Source organism: Prionailurus viverrinus, chromosome A1, assembly GCF_022837055.1.
Source record: "Prionailurus viverrinus isolate Anna chromosome A1, UM_Priviv_1.0, whole genome shotgun sequence".
Taxonomy (NCBI): domain Eukaryota; kingdom Metazoa; phylum Chordata; class Mammalia; order Carnivora; family Felidae; genus Prionailurus; species Prionailurus viverrinus.
In genome coordinates this window covers 207,317,835-207,340,976 of record NC_062561.1, presented here as the reverse complement: position 1 = coordinate 207,340,976, position 23,142 = coordinate 207,317,835, and the positions used below count along the sequence as shown (strand labels likewise).

Sequence of the window (23,142 nt, the reverse complement as noted above, 5' to 3'; positions counted from 1 at the left end):
TTTTAGAGTTGTCAAATATCACAAAGACACCAAGGAGGGAGCAAGGCTCAAAGCGGAGTTATCATTTTCCTTCTCTGTAGATGTGGACTATATCAAAAGTTGAGACACAGAAAGGTTCTGTGAAACTTTTGCCTCTGCCCCAGGCTCGATTCTGGGGTAGGACAGAACCCAGAAGTGATGAGTCAGTGTTAATTTTCACTGTGTCTGCCCACACCCCATGTATTTAAGCATCTCCTAAAAACATTTCATGGATCTTTAAGATTTTACGCTATACATGGTTTCAAAAACTTTTTAATTCTTTCTGCAACCCTTCCTCTTTTCTCAACTTTCCTCAACTTCAAGTAAAAATTTGAACTGAAGCTGCTCGAAATACGTTCTTCAAAATTTGAGATTTAGAATTACATGTTCGGAGATGCCAGTTTGGTAGGAAAGCTTGCACAATGTTTCATTTCTTTCTTCTTCATTTTCCTTCCTTTTTTTTAATGAAGAGAATTAACAGGGGAGATTTTGTAAGAGTTCTTTTCAGAGCTTCCTGATTTTAACACATTTGTCATAATTTTTTACTTACTGAGGATTTGCAGGGCAATATTACTTAAGAGATTCCTGCATTAAAATGGCATCCATCTCTTCTCCCTCCTCCATTTTTCACTACAGGGTTGGCACTAATCATTCTTTCAAAAAAGTTTTTACTCTATATTTATAGCTGCCTTAAATAGAAACACTGTGAAACACTGTTATATTCATATAACACAAAAATTACTGATTATGGCCTCCAATATTACTGATGCAGGGAAACTGATTTGATGCATATTTTCTATGACCAAAAGTTAGCAATGATCGACCAATTGCAGACAACTATAGAATATTATATTATACCAAGTCTTCACAAAAACAAATTTCAGTACAATGATGTAATACACATTACGTTGGGCATTCAATTGTTTTGAGTCCCATATGGCAGCTGATTAAAAAGAGCGAGCGAAAGAGGGAGCAGAAAGGTTCAGTTAGTGGAAACAGTGTAGGAGCCCTAGGCTGAAATCGGAAACGCAATCAAGTAAACACTCATGAGTTATACGTTACAAAGACTAATTCTGAAAAACAAAATTCACTGGTCTTTTTTTTATCCCTAACACTAGTAGCAGATTTTGCTCATCAAATGGGAAATGAAGTATTTATAGTAATGCAGAGTATAATAATCATCACTGAAGAAATGGATTCCCCCTTTTCCCACCCACTACCAGCCTAATCCCCTCAGAGACTCAGTGGAATAGGAAGATCAGAGTGTTTATAGATAATATGCCTAATACAATGAGTCTTCTCTATCTTACTCGTGGATGCTCCAAATGGTACTATCAAGTGTTGGCTTCTCCCTCATCAAAGACATAGTTGAGCTTTATGACAGTGCTGATGAAATCCCCAAGTTCTACAAAATCAGCAGTGACAATATTGATGCCACTCTCTCCTGGCTTCTGTGTGCGGACCCACTGCATCATGGCAGGAAGAGCTCTGAGAAAGGAAAGAAAAAGAGAAGTCACAGGAGGCAAGATACTATTTTTCAAGCTTACAATACCCAGGCTTAACTTTAGTTTTCTAACTTATTAAAATAAGTGTCCCAATTATAGACACAGAATAGAAAAAAAAAAAAAAAAGCCAAATGGACAATGGTAGATTTTTAACCTCTGAAGGGACTTTGCAGGAGAAACATTCACTAGAGCGGTCCATAATGGACTTTTCCTCTTTGGAGATCTCAGTTGCTGTGAGAGTTTATAGGGCAGTTTTCCCACTGAGAATACAACATTTTTGCACGCGTATTCTAGTTTGGCATGGTGTGATTTCAAACCCTGCAAAGGCATGCGTGGTGAGGTCAGAGATGACTACGTACACCTAACAAACATTTATGATGAGCTTGTTATTTTCAGAAAATGTGTTAGACACTGTAAATAGATACAACAGAAAAAACCTCTGCATCCAAAGAGTGCACGATTTGCTGGTGGGAAGGTAGATACGGAAAAACATTTTAACGTAATACAATCAGGGCTCATCCTTTAAGCAGTTAATGATCACCTATTATATTCCAGATACCACTGGAGCCCCTTGGAAAACTTGAATGAACCAAGAAGATAAAAATATTCACCTGTGAGGAGCTTACATTCCAATAAAGAGGGACAAACAATACATAACAATCCTAAATAAGTTATGTCATTTGATAGGAGGGAATAAGAGCTATAAAAATGGAGACAAAAAAGGATTAGGAATGTGCAGGTAGAGAGGGGTGGTATAGATTACAACTTAAAATAGGGTGGGTTATAGGCCTCATGGATAAGGGGATGTTTGTGCAAAGTTAAAGGAGACAAGGGAGTTAGTCATGTGAATATCTAGGGAAAGCATTTCAGTTACCACCATGGCCCTAAAGGGGTAGCGTGTCTACTTGGAAAAAGATCTGATATTCAGGACACAAAGTGCTGTTAAGAGCCATCCTAGAAGAGTTAGAGCTGCAAGAGTGGATAAGATTACCTGATTTTGCAGAAGGAGAAGAGAAGAGAGAATCTGAAGATCATGTGAGGGTTGAGCAGAAAACTTGATTCAAGAAAAGAAAAAGAGAAGTAGGTATAGAGGTAGAAGGAAAATCAGGAGCATGTAATTAAGAAAATCAGGGCAAAAAAGGAAGCCATGCCCCTTTCGGTTTGTGAAGCAGAAGTATGGAATGGAATAGACACCCATTTCTCCAGATTTCAGAAAGCATATCTGGTCTAAGCAAACTCCACTATCCCAGACAACACTGGGTCGACTGCCTTGGACTACCTTAATCTGGTGGATAATACCTTAAAAATTCTGATCCATGTTTTTCGGCATATACATTTTCCCATTGGACACAGATAGGGGAGGATCCAATTGCTTCTAAACGAGCATGACATGGATCTAAATGCCTTCATAGAATAGACTGGCAGGTGGAGAAATTTGGTCTTCACAGCAACAGTTTCAGAAGATAATTGTACCTTACAATGAAAAATCTGGATCCCTAAGTACAGACACAAGTGTGTTCAAGTTGATTAGAAAGGCAGATGCCTTTGCTATGTGTGTGCAGCCACTCGGGTTTGAATTCCATTACTTTTTCTTCTGGACTTGCCAGAGCAGAAGATATCTCTCTGTTGTGAATGCAGAATCGTCTTGGCATTTTAGAAAAGGTGGACACTCTGTGGAAAAAGTTATCTGAACGGGGGCATTTCCTGGGAGGAACTGGGAGGTGGGAGGTGGCATGAATAGGATGACCCTGAGGCCAGTGCTCATTATGTATTGACCTTAACTGTGTGCTGGTTCACTAGATTCCTTGAAGTTCAAGGTCACAGCAACTAATTCCCATCTTAGAACCATGACCACCACAGAAACAGCTCTTCAGATGCCTTCTACCACTCAAAGATTAAAATCCCTGGGCCTGAATTTAGCAACTCATTAACATCCCCATAGGGAGATGTTAGGAGAATGTGAAAGTGCTCTGCTCTGTTTCCTATAAAATAGATTGCTCTGAGGATCGATGAAACATCCTTTTGGAATAGCGTGTAGGCCTCAAGTGAAAAAAAAAAAGAGTTTTACATTTAAAATGCCATTTCTCTGAGTTGTGGGAATACTTCTATATTTCTGTTCAGATATACTTTGCTGAAGACAGTATGATACCAAAGACAAAACAAGTAATAATGCCAGGTTGGATCTCAAGTACTCAGACAGTTTTAAGTAGAATTATATTAAACAAGAAGACAATATACTGTATTAAAACCAGCGAATGCTACTGAAGTTATAATTATTTAGAATGGCATTTCTTAACCCATTTTCATGATGGCCCCCCCTATGGAGCCTTTACAAATAGTTTTTCCTACTCACTCTCCTGCTCCATGATAGACTGTGTTGATATACTGATTATATATCTGTGTTTTATACACAAAAAGAGTTGAATTTGCTTTTGCCCTCCCGGGAACCGAGGTTTGCCCCTTTGGGCACAATATTGATATTGACAATGCAAGATGTACAGCTAATTACCAAGTTTTGATTATATTTAGTGTTGGATAGAGTGACCTACTCTGGTGCTAATAAAATATTGTCCCAGTGTAACAATTTTCATGGTATAAGATGGTTAAACTGTAGTTTTTTAAATCATTCATTCATTCAACAAAGATGTACTGCACACCTCTGGAGAAGAGGGTTCTAACTACAGCTCCCTAGAAGCACCCTGAAGTTCAAAACTTCATCTCTCTCAGAGAAATGTTGCCATAGCCTTGTCCCCACAGTCCTTTCTGTGCTTCTTCTATGCTACAACTGGGACAATCTCTTTTCATTATTTCTCTACAAAAACAATCACAAACTCTTCTCTCACCTACAAGATACATCTAGCTCTCCAGCAGTGTAGATGAATTTGTCTACACAAATTCTCTCACACCATCCACCACACACACCCCTCTTTGGCCTCGTCTTTATTACTTCCTACGTGCTAATTTGTTCTCCAGCAATACTGAGAGGCTTGTATCTTTCCCTAACCACACCCTGTGGATTCATCATGCCCTCAGCATCTTTTCAGGCCTTACCTTTCTATGAAATACCATTCCTTCTTCAGTACCTCTTCTTGGTTTAACTAATTTCTATTTGCCCTTTAAGATTTGGCTCAGCCATTATCTTGATCCCTCCCACTTAAGTCTGGGTGAAGAACCCTTTCCTTTCTTTATGCTTTATATCCTTTAAACATAGTTCTGTGACTATGCATTGCACAGGGCGTTGAGATAATTCATTTCCATGCCTTTTTCTTTCAGTGCCTGCACGCTTTTCAAAAAACAAAAATCGTATCATAGTCACCAGTATACTGCCTGTACCTACCACGATACCTGAAACCTAAAAGGAAAAAAAACCCACACTTGTGGAACTTAAATGTTGAACTAGAAATCTTGGTCTCAGATGTCACAAAGTCTAACAAGAAAAATGGATGCGAACCAACTGTAACAATATAATATGGTACAATGATCAGGGGCATAGGACTCCATGGGAGCATATTAGATGAAATAATTTATGTCACTTAGGAGAAATTAAAGAAGAATTTAAGGAATAGATCACAAAACAGGTGGCATCTGAACTTGGTCATGACTCATTAGATAAAGAAGGAAGGCATTTCAAGAGAAGGGAAAGTACATGCATAAGCCTAGGGTCTGTCCAGAGATGGGCAAGGATTAGAGTCGTGCATATAAAGTGCTAAGATGAGTGTCTAGCTCTTTGTCAGTGGTACTGTCTCGAATATCCACTGAGGGACGGCCTGTGCAATGCCCTGCTCCAGTCTCCAGAATCTCCAGGAAGGAAGGCAGCAGGAAATTCTGACAGCCACCTAGCCATAATACAGTCGTAATGGAAAAATGAGCCTGTGGGATTTCTTTCCAACATCCACAAACCCAATCAAAGACAGAAAGGAGGAGAGAGGTCCTGGTGCTATAAGGGCAAGACTGGTGATGAGGGTTTTAGGGAAATGTCCTGGGAAGGGCTTTGTTTCTAGGCACTCGGTTGTGGCAAACATCTGAGTATGCTTGTCCCGCTACAGATGCTAATTAAGTTGGCAAAAGAGCAAGCAGTTTCAGAACCAAAGGAAGCCTCAAAGCCCTTCTCTGGACTGTGGAGCTCTCCCGAGGAAAGGCATCTTCAAACAGATTGCAGGCTTCTTAGGGCAGAAACAGGCACATCTGCAGGAGTCCGGATAACCTCCCTCCAAGGAACAACAAGAGGGGAGAGAAATGGCGGCCAGAGGTCTTCTGAAGCGTTGGCTTTGAGAATCGGTTCTGAAAAGATTTAAAGGAAGACAGGAGTTGAAAGTACTGAGTTCAGCAACCCTCAGTGTGCTGACCTTGACTTATTAATTCATGTCAATCTCCTACTTAGGATGCTTCAATCACTTCTTTGTGCTCTGAGCACAAAGGTAAAAATCCTTAACTGGCCTATGAAACAACTACCACTAGCTGCTTCTCCACTTGCGTCTCCGGTCACTCTTCCCCTGGTTGGATTCTAGCCACGTCCTCAGTCTTGCTTCTGGACCAGCCTGAGTTTGCTCAGGGAACTTTGTAGATGCTGTTTTGTTGTTTGCCTGTTTTTTATTAGAATGTCTTCTCTTTTATGCCCCTTTACTTGGCCACCTCACTCGTCTTTCAGGTGATAGTTTAAATGTCACGGCTTCAAAATGCTAGTCAGAATTGTAATTACATTTATGTATTTGATCAATATCTGTCTCCCCGACTAGACTGCAATCGCTTTGAGGAGGAGGACTGTTTGTTTTCCCACTGATGTATCCCCAATGCTTATGGTAGTGCCTGGCATAGACTAAGTGCTCAATAAACATTTACTGAGTAAATGAACAGGTTTTATGTTTTTAAATTACTTTGGGAATAGAGATGTATGCAGTAACATAATTCGTGAAAAGCCTGCTCGGTTTTCCTCACTGTGGCTACTGCCACAGATTTGAGTTTGTGAATTCACGCTATTTTGTTGAACGAAAGTGTGTGTGTGTTTTTTAAATTAACTTGACCAATTTGTACAATGATTTTCCCTGCCTTACACATACAGTGTTGGGAGAGTCTGTGTAATAATAATGATAGTAGTGACCATTATCTTTATAAGACTAAAGTATATCAGAATTAAACTTAATCAGATTCATTTACTATCAATTTCATATTAGTGTTCATGATTAATTCTAATTACTTATCATTTAATTAGATTTAAATATACTAGGAATCCACGTCAAATTTATATTCAAGTGTGTGTGTGTATACACATAATACTTTTACCACAAATGCATCTTATATATGTTACTTCTCTAACTTCTCGAAACTGTGGGTTTTTTGCAGTTATGAATGAATGATTGTAGATAATAAAATACTTGCCATCTTTCAGTGAATTTTATTTGAATGTATTTAATTAAACAATGACATGTTTCTTTTATTGAATGAAATAGGATCTCCAAATTCATTTCATTAATTTTTACAGAACTCTCTGATGGCCTTGGGGATAAAGATTACAAATGAAAATGTCAGGGCCTCATTACTGCCTGTCCCAGACCCAGCCTCTCCTGAGATATGGATTTTTGTTGACCAGCAAAGTTTAAAATTACGATCACAGGTCTTTCTTTCCATGAGCAACTGAGTCACCCAGGACCAATTAATTAAAATCAAGTCCGACATATTTTAAAATGTGATTTCCTGTCAGTCTGGCTGTTTCTGAAAGCTTAGAAATTTCACTTGAAAAGGTAAAGAAAAGAAAGACAAAATAAAGAGAAGCCCTTGCGTAAAAGGTTGGTGTTTTATTCACCAAAGAATACAGTGATAAAAGGCAGGGCTTTTGCATCTGTAGGTTTAAACCCTGAAAGAAGCTTAAAAATAACCTCAGGTAGACAGATGGGTTATCTCATAAATCATAACTTCCTAAAATACAAGGCTTATCATTCCTTGCTAAACCTGTTTCTGTTCAGGAAGCTGCATATCTGATTTATGCCTGATGAAAATAGCTCATTTTTCAAAAAATCCTTTTCCCCTAGAATTGCACACAGAGGGAGAATGAAGTCATGAATTACCTATAAGACAAATGCCCTCACAAACAACTCTAGAGATTTTAGAGGACTTGAGCTTTCCTAAGTAGGAGACTAAAGCCTTCCCGTGCCTTCCTATGACCTAAACTACATACTTGCAGAACTAAATTACTGCAGCCATTAGGTGTAAAACAGAAAATAATTAAAGGCATGACTACACACATAGCTGGTCTGAATTTTCCCCTCTCTGGCAGTGAAAGGACGAAAGCCTCTCTCCTTGACTTTTCTAGATTCTCTGCTTAAAACTCCATTTGTAGCTTCATAAAGACATCTGTTCAACAAATATTTATGAAGCACCTCTTACGGTGTGCTGAGAACACAGTGGGGGTCAGAAACAGACACACTCCTTGCTCTCCTGGCACATACAGTCTAGTAAGGGAAAGAGATTTGTTACAAAGAAAAAAACAAAACAATAACAAATAACAGGAAAGCAAAACCTGGGTTGGTATTAAGAGAGAAACTTCAGTTCTGGTCCTGACTATAGTAATGTGTTTTATTTATAATCTTGCATAAATTATGCAAACCCTCTGTATCCCAAATTTCCCTAATTGTAAAATTAGAAATAATAGCACTCGGAGGTAGACACACCCACACACAAAGTGATGATATCTATGAGGGTACAATTCAAATGTAAGGTCCCGGGTTGCTCAATTTTTTTTTTAATATTTATTTTTGAGAAAGATACAGACAGAGTGCGAGCAGGGAAGGAACAGAGAGAGAGGGAGATACAGAATCTGAAGCAGACTCTGGGCTCTGTGCTGACAGCACAGAACCTGATGTGGGGCTAGAACTCATGAACCATGAGATCATGACCTGAACTGAAGTCAGATGCCTAATCGACTGAACCACCCGGGTGTCTCTCGGGACAGGGTTGTTTAAACGTGACTCAGCACAACCATGAAAGCAGACATGTTTTGGGGGCCATGGGATAAGGACATAAGAGCTGCTGTCATATGAGGCATATCAGGCAGGGGACGGACCTGCCTTCATCATCACCCTTACTAGTGGCTTTAAGTTTTCAAAGGGATACATTCCAAGTCCCCACGAGTACATGAAAGCTATCTCACCTCCTTCCCATGCCGGACAGGTTGTTTAGTTTATTTTTGCGTTTGTTTAGCAAAAAGCAATGCAGTCAAATCAAAGCAAAGGACGCCATTCCTTTCCTTTGATGCTGGCAACAGGAGCTTCTTATTGTGGCGTGGAACAAAACCGTTAAAAATTCATTTTCAATTAAAACAAGATCATAGAAACTACAAGAAGAATGGTGTTTAGAGCTCATAAAATGTCCTGTGTCTGCAGGCTCATCATTTGCTCCCAGCCAATGTTGCAGCATAAGCCGTAATCCTGCTCGGAGAACAGAGGGTGAGGTGTCAGCTTCCCACTGAGCAGGGACTCTCTGGTCTGCTAATTTTTTAAGGGAGCAAGCGAGCAATAAAGCATTGCAAATTCTAAACACAGAGACCCTTCCGGATGTTGAGATTTAGATTGCCAGGAGGCACACAACGGGTTTCATTCAAGGGTAGCACTCACGATTATGAACACCTCTGTGCGGGGTCAGGGGTTTTCACCTCAGTTTATTCCTCCACACCAGATAGCCCCTCACTCGGGGCAATGTTCAGGTACTCAAAGTTCAGAAGCAATTGACTTCATTCAGTACAGTTTCTATCTGTGGGCATCTGTCCTGCCTTTCTGCTCTTCGGAAAGATTTCCATTGGCTACAAAAGAGCCACAGTTGAACGGACCCTGAAAGCAAATTTGACATTTCTGATTTCGCTGGGAACAAACATCTCAAGGACTCTCCAGGTTGATCCCTTGGCTCTCAATGATTCCCTGCTTGGGGGGATAATCAGAGGTTGTAATGTAAGCCACCACAGAAATCAGTCACCCATGAACTGTCGTCCCACACGTTAACTGAAATGCCACTTTTCTTTACTGCTGGCAGGATCATGGTATTAATTCAGTTTTAGTGTTGAGTACCTATTGTTTATTGGCAGTTCTAGTGGAATTCTGTGTGCATTTAATTTTAACAATGGGGAGATAAGTTATTACTTATCAAATAAACATTTATTAAGAGAGGACAGGATGTCTGAGGGGAAAATGTGGTAAAAGGTCCTTGAAGGTGAAATCCTGGTAACCACTGGTCTCCATCACATTCATGTAGTCCCTTGTACTGTCAACAAATGTTTACGGAGTACTTACCATGTGGCAGTTGTTGGGACAGATACAGATATGGATCAGACATGGTCTTTGCCTTAATTATGGAACTAATTCTGGAATTGCCTGAACTGCTGCAAATAAGACATTGCTTAATTGCTCTAATAGCCTTGCATGGAAGCAAATGGAGATGTCCCCAAAGCTTCCTCTGGCCTCGTGAACTAGCTGCTGGCCTCTTTCTTGACACACACTTTAATTCCAATGGAAACATTTCATGGACTCTTATAAATTCGTGAGGCTAAATAAAAACTACTCTCTAAGGACTCATAAGTTAAGTGAGTATTTATCGAGTTTTAATGGACTGCCAACAATCGATATAGGGGCAGTGGAAAAAGCAAAATCTTTAGAATCAGACAGAGCCTTATTTGAGTTACTAATGAAATGTGACCTCAAGGAAGGTTATGGAACCTCCCCAATGTGAAGTTTCTCCATTGTAAGTTGTGCATATAATGGTACATTCCTCATAGTGTTTTTGCAAGAATAAACTAAAACAATATAATATAGATAGGTGGTACAGCATAGAGGTGAAGAGTGAAGACTTTGGAGCAGACTCTGAATTCACACCCTGCACTCTCATCTATACTTGTGTTACTTGAGGCAAGTCACTTCAACTCTTCTAGCTTTATCTTCCTCACTCTTGAAACAGAATAAAAAGAGAGAATGAACGTGAAGATTCAATGGAATGACATGTATATAAAATTTAGCATAATGCCTGAAAGATCAGAACTCCATAAGTATTAGCTCCTCTTCCATTTTTACTGTTCGCTAACGCTTAAAGTGCCCAGGACACATTAGACAACGAATAAATGTTAGCTACCTTGAATTTTTCATTTTTCCTAGTTTTAGGTTACCTTAAGGCAAGTGATGGAAAAAGTTACTCTACGTATAAAATGCATAGTGACTGCCATGAAGAGCGCCCACATCCATCCTTCCAGACTGGGATGGCTCATTCTCCCAGTGGCTGAGTGTTGTTGGTGGCCACCTCTGAGCTGAGTTTCTGTCCAAGAACTGCCCTCAGGCAAAGAAAGCCACCTCACTCAAGGTGACATACCCTCTCTGAGGACAGCCTGAGTCTAATGACTCACACTGGGGAGGAGTATATAGAGGCACCTGCCTCAAAGTGGGACAATTTTGAAGATTCATCCCAGTCCAGAGCTTCTGTGGGCTTGGCTGAGGCCTTTGTTGAGACTGCAGCCCAGCCCAGCTCCTCTCTCCGCCTTATCCTGTCTCCTCCACTCTGCCATAGGCATGGATCCCAAGGGAGCTCCAGAACAAAACTTCTGCATACAGATCTCAGCACCTCAGGGTGCATTTCTTGGGAAACCCAACCTACAAGTCTCCAATTTAGTTGGCCAGGAATTCTGTGATCAGCAGATCTTCTCTTTCAACCAAAGTAGGAATCAAGAGCGGCCTTTGGCAAACTCAGTGAGATGGAGAAATTGAAACCACATTTCCATTTCCAAAATGCAAACAGCGTCGGTCTTAGGCTAGCTTGAGGGTTGTTTGTTTGTTTTTGGAGGGCAGGTGGGAGGAGATCGCCAGAGGAAAACTGCATTTATGTTTAGTGCCATGCACGGTGCAGACTCACATGGGTACCTCTAGTCCCTCTGGCAAAGCAGAAAGGCAACCAAAATTAGACTACTTAGAAACTCTCACCACATAATCTTCCTTTAATCATCTGTTAGAATTTTCCTCTATGCCATTATGCCATGAATAATATATCAGGCTCAGAAAATCCAAACCTACTTCTAAAGAAAATGTTTGTCATGGTCACTCTAATGGAAGACTTTTTCAATCCAAATTGCTCAGCAGAAGCTGGGGAGGGGGGGAGGTATTTGTTACATCAGCACAGACTTTTGTGTAAAGTACGCTGTGTAACTCCATGTCCCTGACACATTCTTTCAAAGATGAATGTGCTTTAGCATCCAAATCAGATGTTCAATGTTTTAAAAAGCCAAATTCAGAAATTTCACCTTCCTTAGAGAAAATGCTAACAGGTAGAACAAACACACACAGAATGTAATTTGATCATAATATCCCAACTGCTAATGTGTTCATGTGTCTGTGGGCCCATGTAATCATGCATAATTATCAGGGGTGATTTCTTTGGCCTTTGCTTCTTAATCAGTGACAACCACAGGTGCAAGGAGGAGAGGAGTGATTCGTCATCCGTTCTGCAAGAGAATAATATCCATTACGCTATTAATTCTATAACTTCCTCCTGACAGTGATCTTACAGAGTCTTTTCATAGTACCAAAAGAATGCAAAAGTTTAGGTCAATTAGTATGAGAAGCGTGTTTTCCATTGTGTTATCTGCTTGTTGTATCTTTGGGATATCATGTTATCTGACACTTTTTAAATTATCCACTTCAGCATTCTTTGACAACATGGAAAATTCCTAGAAACTTAATACTATAAAGCAAATATTGCTGAACCATGGAGGTGCCACATATGTATATAATTTGTTAATACATTCTCCTTCTTTCTTATAGATTTTCTCCTTGCCATATTTAGAAAACTGACAGAGGGTATTAAGTCCTTAAGATATAAACAGTGACCACATTCTCTATTAAAATGTTTTTTAAACTGAGTTCCATAGAACAATGCTTCATGAGATATTGAAAGATATTCCTAAGACAAATAAATATTTCTTTGGTCAAAAACGTATAGCTAATGTTTGATTGCACAATACACGTAATAGCATATTGTGCTTTGATGTGCACATTACACATAATAGCATATTAAGCATATTATCATTTTAAAACCATTGAAATGTTATTTAAATAAGTTAAAATTTATTTTCCTGTTTTCAAACTTATTTGACCCAAAGACAGTCCCACAACTACCAACATGCATATATGCACCCTTTTTATTTCTTCCTATAAATCACCAATGGACATGTAGTGGATCAAATGTTCTAAAGAACACTGTTCTGGAATTATTGCAGTACAGCCTCATTTTCAAGGGCTCAACTCTGCCATATGTTTTGGGGACTTGAAATTCTCATAGCCTCCTGAGTCAGACATCTTTGGACTACTCCCACTATTAGAAGGTTCTTTCTGACTACCCACTAGTCTTTCTTAGGTTAATCCAGAACAAATCTCTTCCTCTTCCACGTGATATTCATTTAAATATTTGAAAATAACTGGGACTCTCTTACCCCACCATCTGTATCTCCCCTTCTCCATCTTAGACGTTCTATTTCTTTCCCTTATATAATTTAGTTTAGAACATTCTTTTTTTTTAAGTTTATTTATTTATTTTGAGAGAGGGAGAGAGAAAGCATAAGCAAAGGAGGGTCATAGAGAGAAGGAAAGAGAGAGTACAAAGCAGGCTCCACACTGTCAGTGCAGGGCCCAATGCCTGGCTTGATCCCATGAGATCATGACCTGACCTGAAATCAAGAGTTGAGTGCTTAACCAACTGAGCTTCCCAGGCGCCCCCAGTTTGGAACATTCTTATTGTATTTGTCAATCTCTTCTGGACACTCCACTTTGTTGATACTTCCTCCAAAAGAGGTACCTGGAAAATAATGCAATTTTCTAACTTGGGTGTAGAGTATAACAGAGTATTTCCACCCTCATTCTGGGTACTATTGTTCTCTTAGTATGGTCAAAGATTATTTTGACTGTTTCTCTAGTAATGCTTCCGAGATGTTTGCATCATCACCTTTTCTCTGGAATTAACGGCTTCTGAAGGAAGCGGGAAGGAAGGTATTATTCGGCAATGCTAGTGCAGGGGCAGGAGCTCTGCTTATAGAAAAGTCAACACAAGCTTGCTACCTTACACATTCTTCTCCCTCTTTAGCTCAGGCAATCTCCTTTCTGCTGCCGCCAAGGAAGATATACAGCATGTAGGAGCTGAGATCCCCCCAGAACTGTAGAAAAGCCCTCAAGAATGGTGTGAGGCTGGATAGCTGCTGGAGACTAAGGAGTAGGAGCAGAGGAGAAATGGAAGTTTTGGGCTTCTCAGAGGTAGCTCCAGCTGGCAGTAGCAATAACCTTGTCAGGGGATGTTAGCCATCCAGGTAAGTCTCCTCTGGGTTGTTTTAGAGTTAAGATATCAACATCAGAAAAACCTGTACATATACAGAGAAATTTGAAATGATATAATTTTTCAAAATTTGGAATCACATAGGCATGCAAATATTTGGCCATGTGAACTATCTGCCTGCCTAATTGAGTCTGCACTTAGCAAATTGAGAAGCAGGGCATGGCAAGATGACACAGTGACGATGCTGCCCTTCCTTAGGGCTGGTGCTCACTCTAGCTTTAATTAAGTCATTAATTAACTAGCTATTGATTCTAAGAGTCAATGAACATAGAATGTGCTATATGAAAGATGAGCATTATTACCAACAGTGTCTGGTTAAATTTTAGGGGAGGGTTTGAAATGTGGTCCTAAAAGAACAATTGCTACACTTTTTCCCTCACTAAAATCCTCCTTTACGTTAATTTATAATGCTATAAAAATGTCCGCTCCCCCCACCAAAAAAAAGGTGAAAAAAAATGCTTCCTCATGACAGAACAGTCCTGGGTTGTCTGAGGGGAGTCTGCAGGGGTAAGACTTTAAACGTTATTATAGATAGAACTGATTCAAGCTGGAATAGAAGGAAAGACACTGGCATAGAGAGGTGACAGGAGCCTGATGCTAGTGATGTGAAGAGTTGTTGAAAATTCAGAAAAGAGGGTCTGTGTGTGTGTGTGTGTGTGTGTGTGCGTGTGTGTGTGTGTTGTGTGCATGTGTATGTGTGTATGTTTTCTGGAATCTCAATTAACTTCCAAAATTCTATTGAGTCACTCCTACAACTGCATGTTTTTATACAGATGCTGCTCCCCTGGGTCCTTCCATCAGCAGCACTTCTGTGGAATAATGAAGAAACAGTTTCTTTTAGGGAATGAAGTGACCAGCATGCACCACAATCTGCCTTATATCAGAGTATTTGCTTACAACTGAATTTTGAACTTGACCTCACACAGTGTCCTTGAAAACACATGACATGATACTATGAAATTAAATAACTAACATATTAAAATATCAAAACCTCCCTAGAGACAACAAAATGTATTTTATATATCACTGACATATCAATTAACTGATCTATCAATTAACCAAAAGTTGAATGCTAGGTGTCCTTAGTTTCTCTGTTCTAGATGTGAAGTACAATTATAAAAATCCCGTATATCCCTTCACCACTACAGATTGAAAACTTTTCTTTCAAACAATCCAAGTTCAAATTTGAAAAGGAACTTACAAGGAGAAGTTGGTGGCGAATCAGACAGCAGCACTAATGATGGACATTGTCTTTGATGACTTGTGGGCCAGCTGTTCATCAGTTTTACCAGCCCTGCCCCTAGGAGACACACGGTCAGGAAAGAACTTTCTTTAAGGTGGAATCGTCTGAGAGGGAACTGTTGCACAGGGACAGCGCTATTTTCAAGTGAAAGAATTAATGAATACTTTTCAACTAAAAGATCAAATCAGCAGGAAAGAACCCAAAGAATAATTTTACTAGGAACTTCCGTCCCGCTGGAAGTCATTAAGTAGAAATCATTTGAAAATATCTTCAGATGTGTGGCGTTCTTAGCTACAAATAACAGAAAATGTATTTTATAACACGTCTTATTCCTGGTATTCCATTCCATTTTAGGGGATAAAAAAGGGATTGGCACTTAAAAAACAAACAGAAACCTTTCTTAATATCCTACTGAAGTACAGTATTTACAATAAATATGAAAAACATTGCTGATAAAATACTTGCCATTTTTAAACACTCTTTGCTACTATTTCTGATGACAAATAAAGAAGGTCCATAATGCTGATTTACTTTTGTTAGTAAAATTTAGTAAACTTTCTTATTTACTTCACACTATCACATCTAGTGGAATTGAGTAGAAAACAAAATCAGTAAAAATGACTTGAGAATTATGAGTCCTTGATTCTGAACCTGGCTCTACCACTAACAGGCAACCTGAGGAAGGCCATGCCATCACTATCACATTTCTCCACTGCTATGTTAATGTCCAGAATGGCCAGCTTCCTTTCCATGAAAAAGTATTTCTCGAAACGAAGACTGACTACTTGAGCCATATCTGCAAATGACTGACTCTGTGCAGTGTGCAGGGTGAAAATATATCACTCTATCTCAGAGTTATGGGGAAGGCTCAGATACAATCATGACTGTAAATACCCTTGAAAATTGCCAAGAGCCCTACAAATTTAAGTTTTTCCACTTAAGTGAATTACTTAGAATTATGTAAACTGAAAACGCTCCTTGCCCTCAGCCAAACTTTTCACTTATAAATGGGTTGGCTTGCTGTTGGGTTTTCAATCTTTGTTCACCCAACCTGCTTTGACTAGGAATCATTCTTCTTACCTTATTGGAGGTTTTAAAGGAGGCAGGGAAATAGTCAAGGTCATGGTAGAGAAGAAAGTTTCTATCACTCTTTTTGGATTTCTTAGACCCTCCTCCATGTTTCTAATCTCAAATAACTTGAATCTAAAATGAAGAGGGAGTCTTCTAGTTACTATGTACCTACATAGGTACCTAGTGGTGATAAACTGAGATTCTAGCTTACTGTTTTACGGCCAAACAACTCAACTGGGTTGCAAAGGTGCCCATTTTTAGCCATGCTTTCTTACTTAAATACAAGTCCACAGCCCTCTCTCAGTTGGGCTTTCCACCATCCACAAGAAAGCTTTGCTCTAATCATTATAATAAATGAGACTTCATTATAGGGGTTGAAGTCTGATGAATCCATGTCTTATCTATTTATTCAAAAATAAATCTTGGTAGCCAGTATCTTTCCCTTTTGGAAATGAGCACAGTGGCAAGCAGATGTGATTTTGAGTGCACTGTGCCCCACAGGGTAATCAACATATCTTCTAATTGATCAAGCCATGGAAACATAAACTCAGAGTCTTTCACTCTTGGATTCTTCTGGCTAGTGATGCCATAGTTTTCATTCAATCCTTTTAGACCAAATGCTACTGCATCAGGCACTGTGCTAGGTAATGGAGGCATCATTCTAGGTGTTGAAGAGTGAACTCTGTAGAGTATATAAAGATGAGACCTTCAAGTTTCTAGTTTAAACCAGAAAACCTGAACATATACTCAGGAAATGGCCCTAATTTCAACATTCATGCAGTAGTTAGATGTTATTGATTTTGTCCACCGATCTCCTTAACAATGGTACAGAAAGGCTGAGCCCCAAAGAGCTTGAGTCACAATGCAGTTTGATGATTAACATGAAGGCTCACAAAATATGCCTTACTGAACCTAAAAATAAGATGCCTAGAATGCTTTGTAAATTTTATGTCGATATTCAATTATCAGCTTCAACCTCTCATTCTCTATTTCTGTTTAATATATCAAGTCAACAGCAACGGTTGTAGAAAACTGTCAAAACAGAAGCAAAACTCACAAGGGCAGCATAAAAGTAAACACAAACTAATAGGAAAGGAGCTGATTCAATACCAAACTGAAATATGTAAGATTTTGTAATGTACTTAGTTATTTCAGTAAGTTGAAATTGTTGCTTCACATACAGAGAAACATAAACAGTGGTGCTTCTTTTGTTTGTTTTTTTTTTTGTTGTTTTTTTTTTGCATTTATCTGAAGACAGTATCTGGATAAAAGTAAAAATAATGATGGATATCTAGATGTGTCCTAGAACTCTTCATGTCCTCAAAAGTGGAGAATTGGCAGCCTCAAAGATCTGTACTTACCTGAATGTGAGTAGTGTGAGCATAGATTGTTTTTTCATCAGAAGCATGTAAAAGCTTAATGATAATTAACTCATCAAAGTCAACACACCTGTGTTGTCAAAGCTGCTCCAACTTCGCAGTAGCTGTAGGATCCAGAGTTAAACCCATGTAGCTCTGCCTTTCTTGCCCTGAATCCTCACCCATTGACCTGGCTTCCAGGTACATGGAGACCACTTAATACACCACAATGATGAGGGAAATTGGACTACAGATATTAAAAGCACATTTTTTCCTTCAAATGGAGTGACTATCTTTTATTACTTAATCTGCAGATTTTATGTTTACTTGAAATCTACTTTGTTTTGCTTCAAAAATGTTTTCTATAAACAGAAAAACAATCCAAACTCAAAATAAAATATCTGTAAATATCCAATGAATATTTTGAAAGTGAATTACAGTAAGGCAAAAGGAAGATTAACTTTGTTTATATGCAAAGTAAGTACCTTTATTTTGGCGAAAATAAACGGTCAATTTAGTTCTGAAGCTAAAATGTCTAACTCCGGTAGGTGGTTCTATGTTGGACTGCCACAAAAATCACTAAACCCAGTGTGTATCTCCATCCTGAACACTGGATTGAAATAATTTAAAACCGTAACACATGTCTAGACTGAGAATATTAAAATAAAAATCCAAAATAATTGAACGTGAGAAAATAAAGAATGGCATCAACTAATAGTGGATTCTGACATGTTTCTGATCTTAATGAAAATGTTTTTCAGTGTTAAGTCATATTAAAACATTTTCCCCTAAAGCCTCAGCATATACTTGCTACACACAGGGCAAATATTTCCATGAATTATGTTATTTACTTGATTAAACTGAATTGGATGATTCATTTGTTTGAAAAGAAAAAATCTTCCTTACACCTCAGGCATCTATGTCAATTTCAGATAAGTAACAACAAACTATATTGCATTTTCACCATCTTATATATGCTCTAAGTTTTAAATGGCATGTATGATTCTCCATTCACCAAAAAAACCCATTATCTTGGACTGAAGAAATAATCTTTCTAAGTTGATGTTCTGAATTAATGGGCATGTTTAAAAGGAATGATTTCAGATGGGCTTCTAAAACATGAATAATGAATTGGACATAAAGGAAAGCATTAAGCTGGCATTTAAAGTCATCTCCATGAATATAGGATAGAAGAAGGCAAAAGGTAGTCCATCCAATGTTTTATTGACGTATTTGACCAAAAGACTAAGCACTAAGTCAAACATCTAGAAATGCAACTTATTTTTAGAAGGAGTAGACTCAATAATTAAAGTTTCAGGTTTCTTCAGCTCTTATTCAAATAAAAGGTAGGACTTTTTACATTTCCAAATAATCAAATCATCAAGCAAAGAAATATTTGCATCTAAAGGAAAGATCTATTTCCATTATGTCACATAAAGAAATAGTTATTTTTGTTATAAGTTTTATGTTCAGCATAGTTCCGATTAATTTGCTCTTATAACTTTATTTTAATTCATTAATTTGCCTAGAAATTATTTTAGATAAGAAGTCCATAAATGCAGCTAATGCCTGTGGCTTATATTAATTAACAGAAGATCATTTATGTAAAAGAAATTACCACTGATTACTAAAAATTAAAATTCCTAAGTTTCTGTTGAAAAACTTTCAGCTCAACTCTGCAAATCTATGTTTGGTATCATTTAGGGAAAGCTTCCTAATTTGTGCAGACTAAATCATGTTTTAAATATCATAATTCTTTTACTTCATAAAATTAAAGTTATATTGCTGTTGCACTCAACTAATATATTGAATCATTCATTGATTCATTTATTGATTGATTCAGTACATATGCATTTCCCACTTACTCTGGGCTCTAAGCACTGGGAAGTGAATAAAACCAATTCATTCCTTGCTCTCACATAGCTCACAATTCAGTGTTGTGTGTGTGTGTGTGTGTGTGTGTGTGTGTGTGTGTGTACGTGCGTGCACAGGCATTAACAAGATGATCATACAAATAATACTGTAATTACAAACTGTGGTTAGAGATATGTAAGGAAGTTGAATAGTTCTATAAAACCATGTAAGAGGGTGACTCTGACTCAGTCAGGGTAATCAGGATAGCAACTTGAATATTTTCTTTTTGAAAGTCCAAATAGTAATTGATGATGTAAGTCAACATTAGATTTGTTTCAAAATGAAATTATCTCTGCAGATTTGGGTTTTCTTTGAGATTCTCCAAATTTGTTTTGGCTATATTTTTTTTTAATTTTTTTTTAACATTTATTCGTTTTTGAAAGGCAGAGAGAGACAGAGCACGAATGGGGAGGGGCAGAGAGAGAGGGAGACACAGAGACAGAAGCAGGCTCCAGCCTCTGAGCTGTCAGCACAGAGCCCGATGTGGGGCTCGAACTCATGCACCATGAGATCATGACCTGAGCCGAAGTCAGCCGCTTAACCCCAGGTGCCCCTGTCTTGGCTATATTTAACCAGACCAAACAAAAGAACTTGAGAGCAAGAATGGAGTTCAGAGTATGTAGCCCAACCCTCTTACTGGATAGATGTAGAAACTACATGAGGAAGGGTGAATAGCTTGTCCTTGTATTGTCTTCACTCGGTGGCAGAGCTGAAATTGAAATCCCATTATGCTAACATCCTGTCCAGAGTGCTTCCCTCTCATCCATGCCACTCTGGGTGTGGTTTATCTAATGTTATCTACTTTGATGCACTAAGGCAATAACTGAAATAGCAATGTGACAAGAGAGGCTAGAGAATGAGAATATTCATGAAGTAACAATTGTTTTCTGAACACAATCTGTCATTTAGCTCAAGCCACTGGTGAGAGAAAAAATATAGCTAGTGCATACAACTAAATATCTTGGTAAGTTTCCAATTACTTATTATGTATCATCTTTTCCCCTAAATTGTGTGCATGAGTGTACATGCATGTATGTGTGTGTGCATATGTATATTTTCAGATTTAATGCCACTAACTTCTACAGATTTGTATTCTTTTGCTCAAATCAAAACTGACATTAACTCATGGCCAACCATGTTTTGAGTTTTTGCCATATACTTATTTGGCCTTATCCAAATGGATATTTTTAACAGACTCTATTTTTAAGGGAAGTTTTAAGTTTACAAAAAAAGTACACAGAAAGTACAGAGAGCTCCTATATATACACTCTCTCCTACCTCCATGAATATACAGATTCTTGTCTTACTAACATCTTGCCTGAGTGTGGTACATTTGTTCCAACTGATAAGCCAGTATTGACACATGATTAACTAAATTCCACTGTTTACAACAGGATTCATTCTTTGTGCTGTAGAGTTCGTGGGTTTTGAAGAATGCATGATGTCCCAAATCCACCATTACAGTGCCATAGTTTCACTGCCTTAAAAATGCTGTGCTCCACCTATTCAACCTACCCTCCCTTCCCCTAAACCCTTGGAAACCACTGGTCTTTACTGTCCCTATAGTGTGTGTGTGTGTGTGTGTGTGTGTGTGTGTGTGTGTAAATATGTATACCATAAAATTTACATTTGTAACCATTTTTAAGTGTACAGTTCAGTGGTCATTAAATACGTTCATATTGCTGTGCAACCATCACCAGCATCCAACTGTCTCCGTAGCTTTTCCTTTACCAGAACGTTTTCAGCTGAGTTTTTTCATCTACCAATATGCATTTAAGTTTCCTCCATGCTTTCTCATGCCCCATTTCTTTATAACACTGAATAATGTTCCCTTGTATGGATGTATCATGGTTTGTTTATCCATACACCTATTGAAGAACATCTTAGTTCCTGCCAAGTTTTGGCAATTATGAATAAAGCTGCTATAAACATCCATGTGCAGGCTTTTGTGTGGACGTAAGATTTCAACTCATTTTAATAAAGACGTAGGAGTGAGGTTGCTGGATCATATGGTAAGACTAGGTTTAGCTTTGTAAGAAATTGCCAAACTGTCTTCCAAAATAGCTGTTTTATTTTGCATTCCCACCCAGAAAGAATGAGAATTCTTGTCACTCCACATTGGGTGGGGCATTTGGTGTTGTCAGTGTTTTGGACTTTAGCCTTTCTAATAGGTGCATAGTGAATCTCCTTGTTTAATAAATGGACACTTTAGGACCTCCAATAGAGACCTCACTACAGTAACAAACAAACAAGTGAACAAAAAACCAACAACAAAAAAAAACACACGAAAAACCCCTCTTTACTTATTTAAATGATCTCTGGTCCATTATTGGCAAAACTCACTATCCAGTAGAACTGGTCTATTCTGGTACTTACTAGATCAGTTTCATAGGTCTTTAGCAACCTTTCACTCAAAGGCAAAATGCCAGATTTCTTCTCCGAACTCTTACATCATGTTGTTCATACTTATATTAGTGGTGTATCATACTACACTATGACAATTTATTGCTATGCCCACCTTTCTCATTGGACTTTGAGGTCCTAAAGGCAGGGAGCTCATTGTACCTGTGTCTGCATCTCAGGGCCATATGTGGCAATTATCATCTTAGAGGTGTTCCTGATTATGATGGATATTAGCAGGGGACATGTGAAACCACTCAAACTCCTGTTGGCCTTCAGCTTCTCTATCTTCTCTCTGACAAGCTTGCCCTGACTTGCAGATTCCCTAGGTGTTCCCTGTTGTAACACTACATCAGGTGGGGGCAACTATTACTCAAAGCATCACCAAACAGGGGCAAGAAAGAAAAGACAGAGAGGAAAAAAACCCACCACGGTCCCCCAAAGGGCTAACCAATCCGTAAGACAATGAAAGTTGCTGGCTTTACCACTCTTTCCCTTTGCTTCCCCCACTCTCCTGATGGTGACACCAGCATCTCTGTTAACACCACCACTCTTTCAGGGATGCTGGATATCCTGTCATTGCTCCTCCAAGGCATTGCTGCTCCAACCATTTCCTCCAAGGAAAGATGGAGAGATTTTTTAGAGATGCTCTCCAGTAGCTTTCGTCGGTATTTGGAGAAACAAGCACTTTTTTACAAATGATTATTTAAGACTTAAGAGGATTCTCTATGTAAAGTGTTTTTTGCTTTGTAAGGTATTAGCCTCATTTCCAAAATGAGTTAGGGGAGCAGCTGTCTGGATGCTATTTAAAAAAAAAGGCATGACTATTTGTGTGATATTATAGTCTAACAGAGGTTCCAAATGGACCCCAGCACAGCATTATCTTAAAATATAGGTGGGAAGACAAAAAGAAGCAATCACGTATAGCTGAGAAATCCTGTCAGGAACTAATGTTTTGTATCTTTATATTTAATGTCAGAAAAATGAGAACAGAATTTTGAGTCGGTATGGGAAACTGGAAAAAAAATATCCAGGCATTCTTGGTGTTCTTTTGCAATGCCAATATCTACTTGTCTAATTTAACTAGTTAAGTAACAAAATAAAGCGGCTTTTGCAAATAAAATGACAACAGGTCTTCCAACTTTGAAACAGATTTTTTTCCAGAAATTCCATTACCATTACATCAAATGATGACTTAGAAATAGAGCAAATTATTAGGGGTTTTGTTTTTGTTTTGTTTTATATCCAAACAGCATTGGACAAGAGGTGATGGTGAACACATTAGATG

General features: G+C 38.5%; 1 protein-coding gene across 1 annotated transcript in view; it reads right to left on the bottom strand.

The window, feature by feature from the left end:
• Positions 1 to 1,256: 1,256 nt before the first annotated feature.
• PLCXD3 (phosphatidylinositol specific phospholipase C X domain containing 3) overlaps positions 1,257 to 23,142 on the bottom strand; it is a 177,301-nt gene continuing 155,415 nt past the window's right edge. Inside the window, exon 3 of the mRNA XM_047875965.1 lies at positions 1,257 to 1,506. Coding sequence (XP_047731921.1) covers positions 1,353 to 1,506 — 154 coding nt within the window. The 3' untranslated portion in view covers positions 1,257 to 1,352. The remainder of the gene's footprint in view (positions 1,507 to 23,142) is intronic.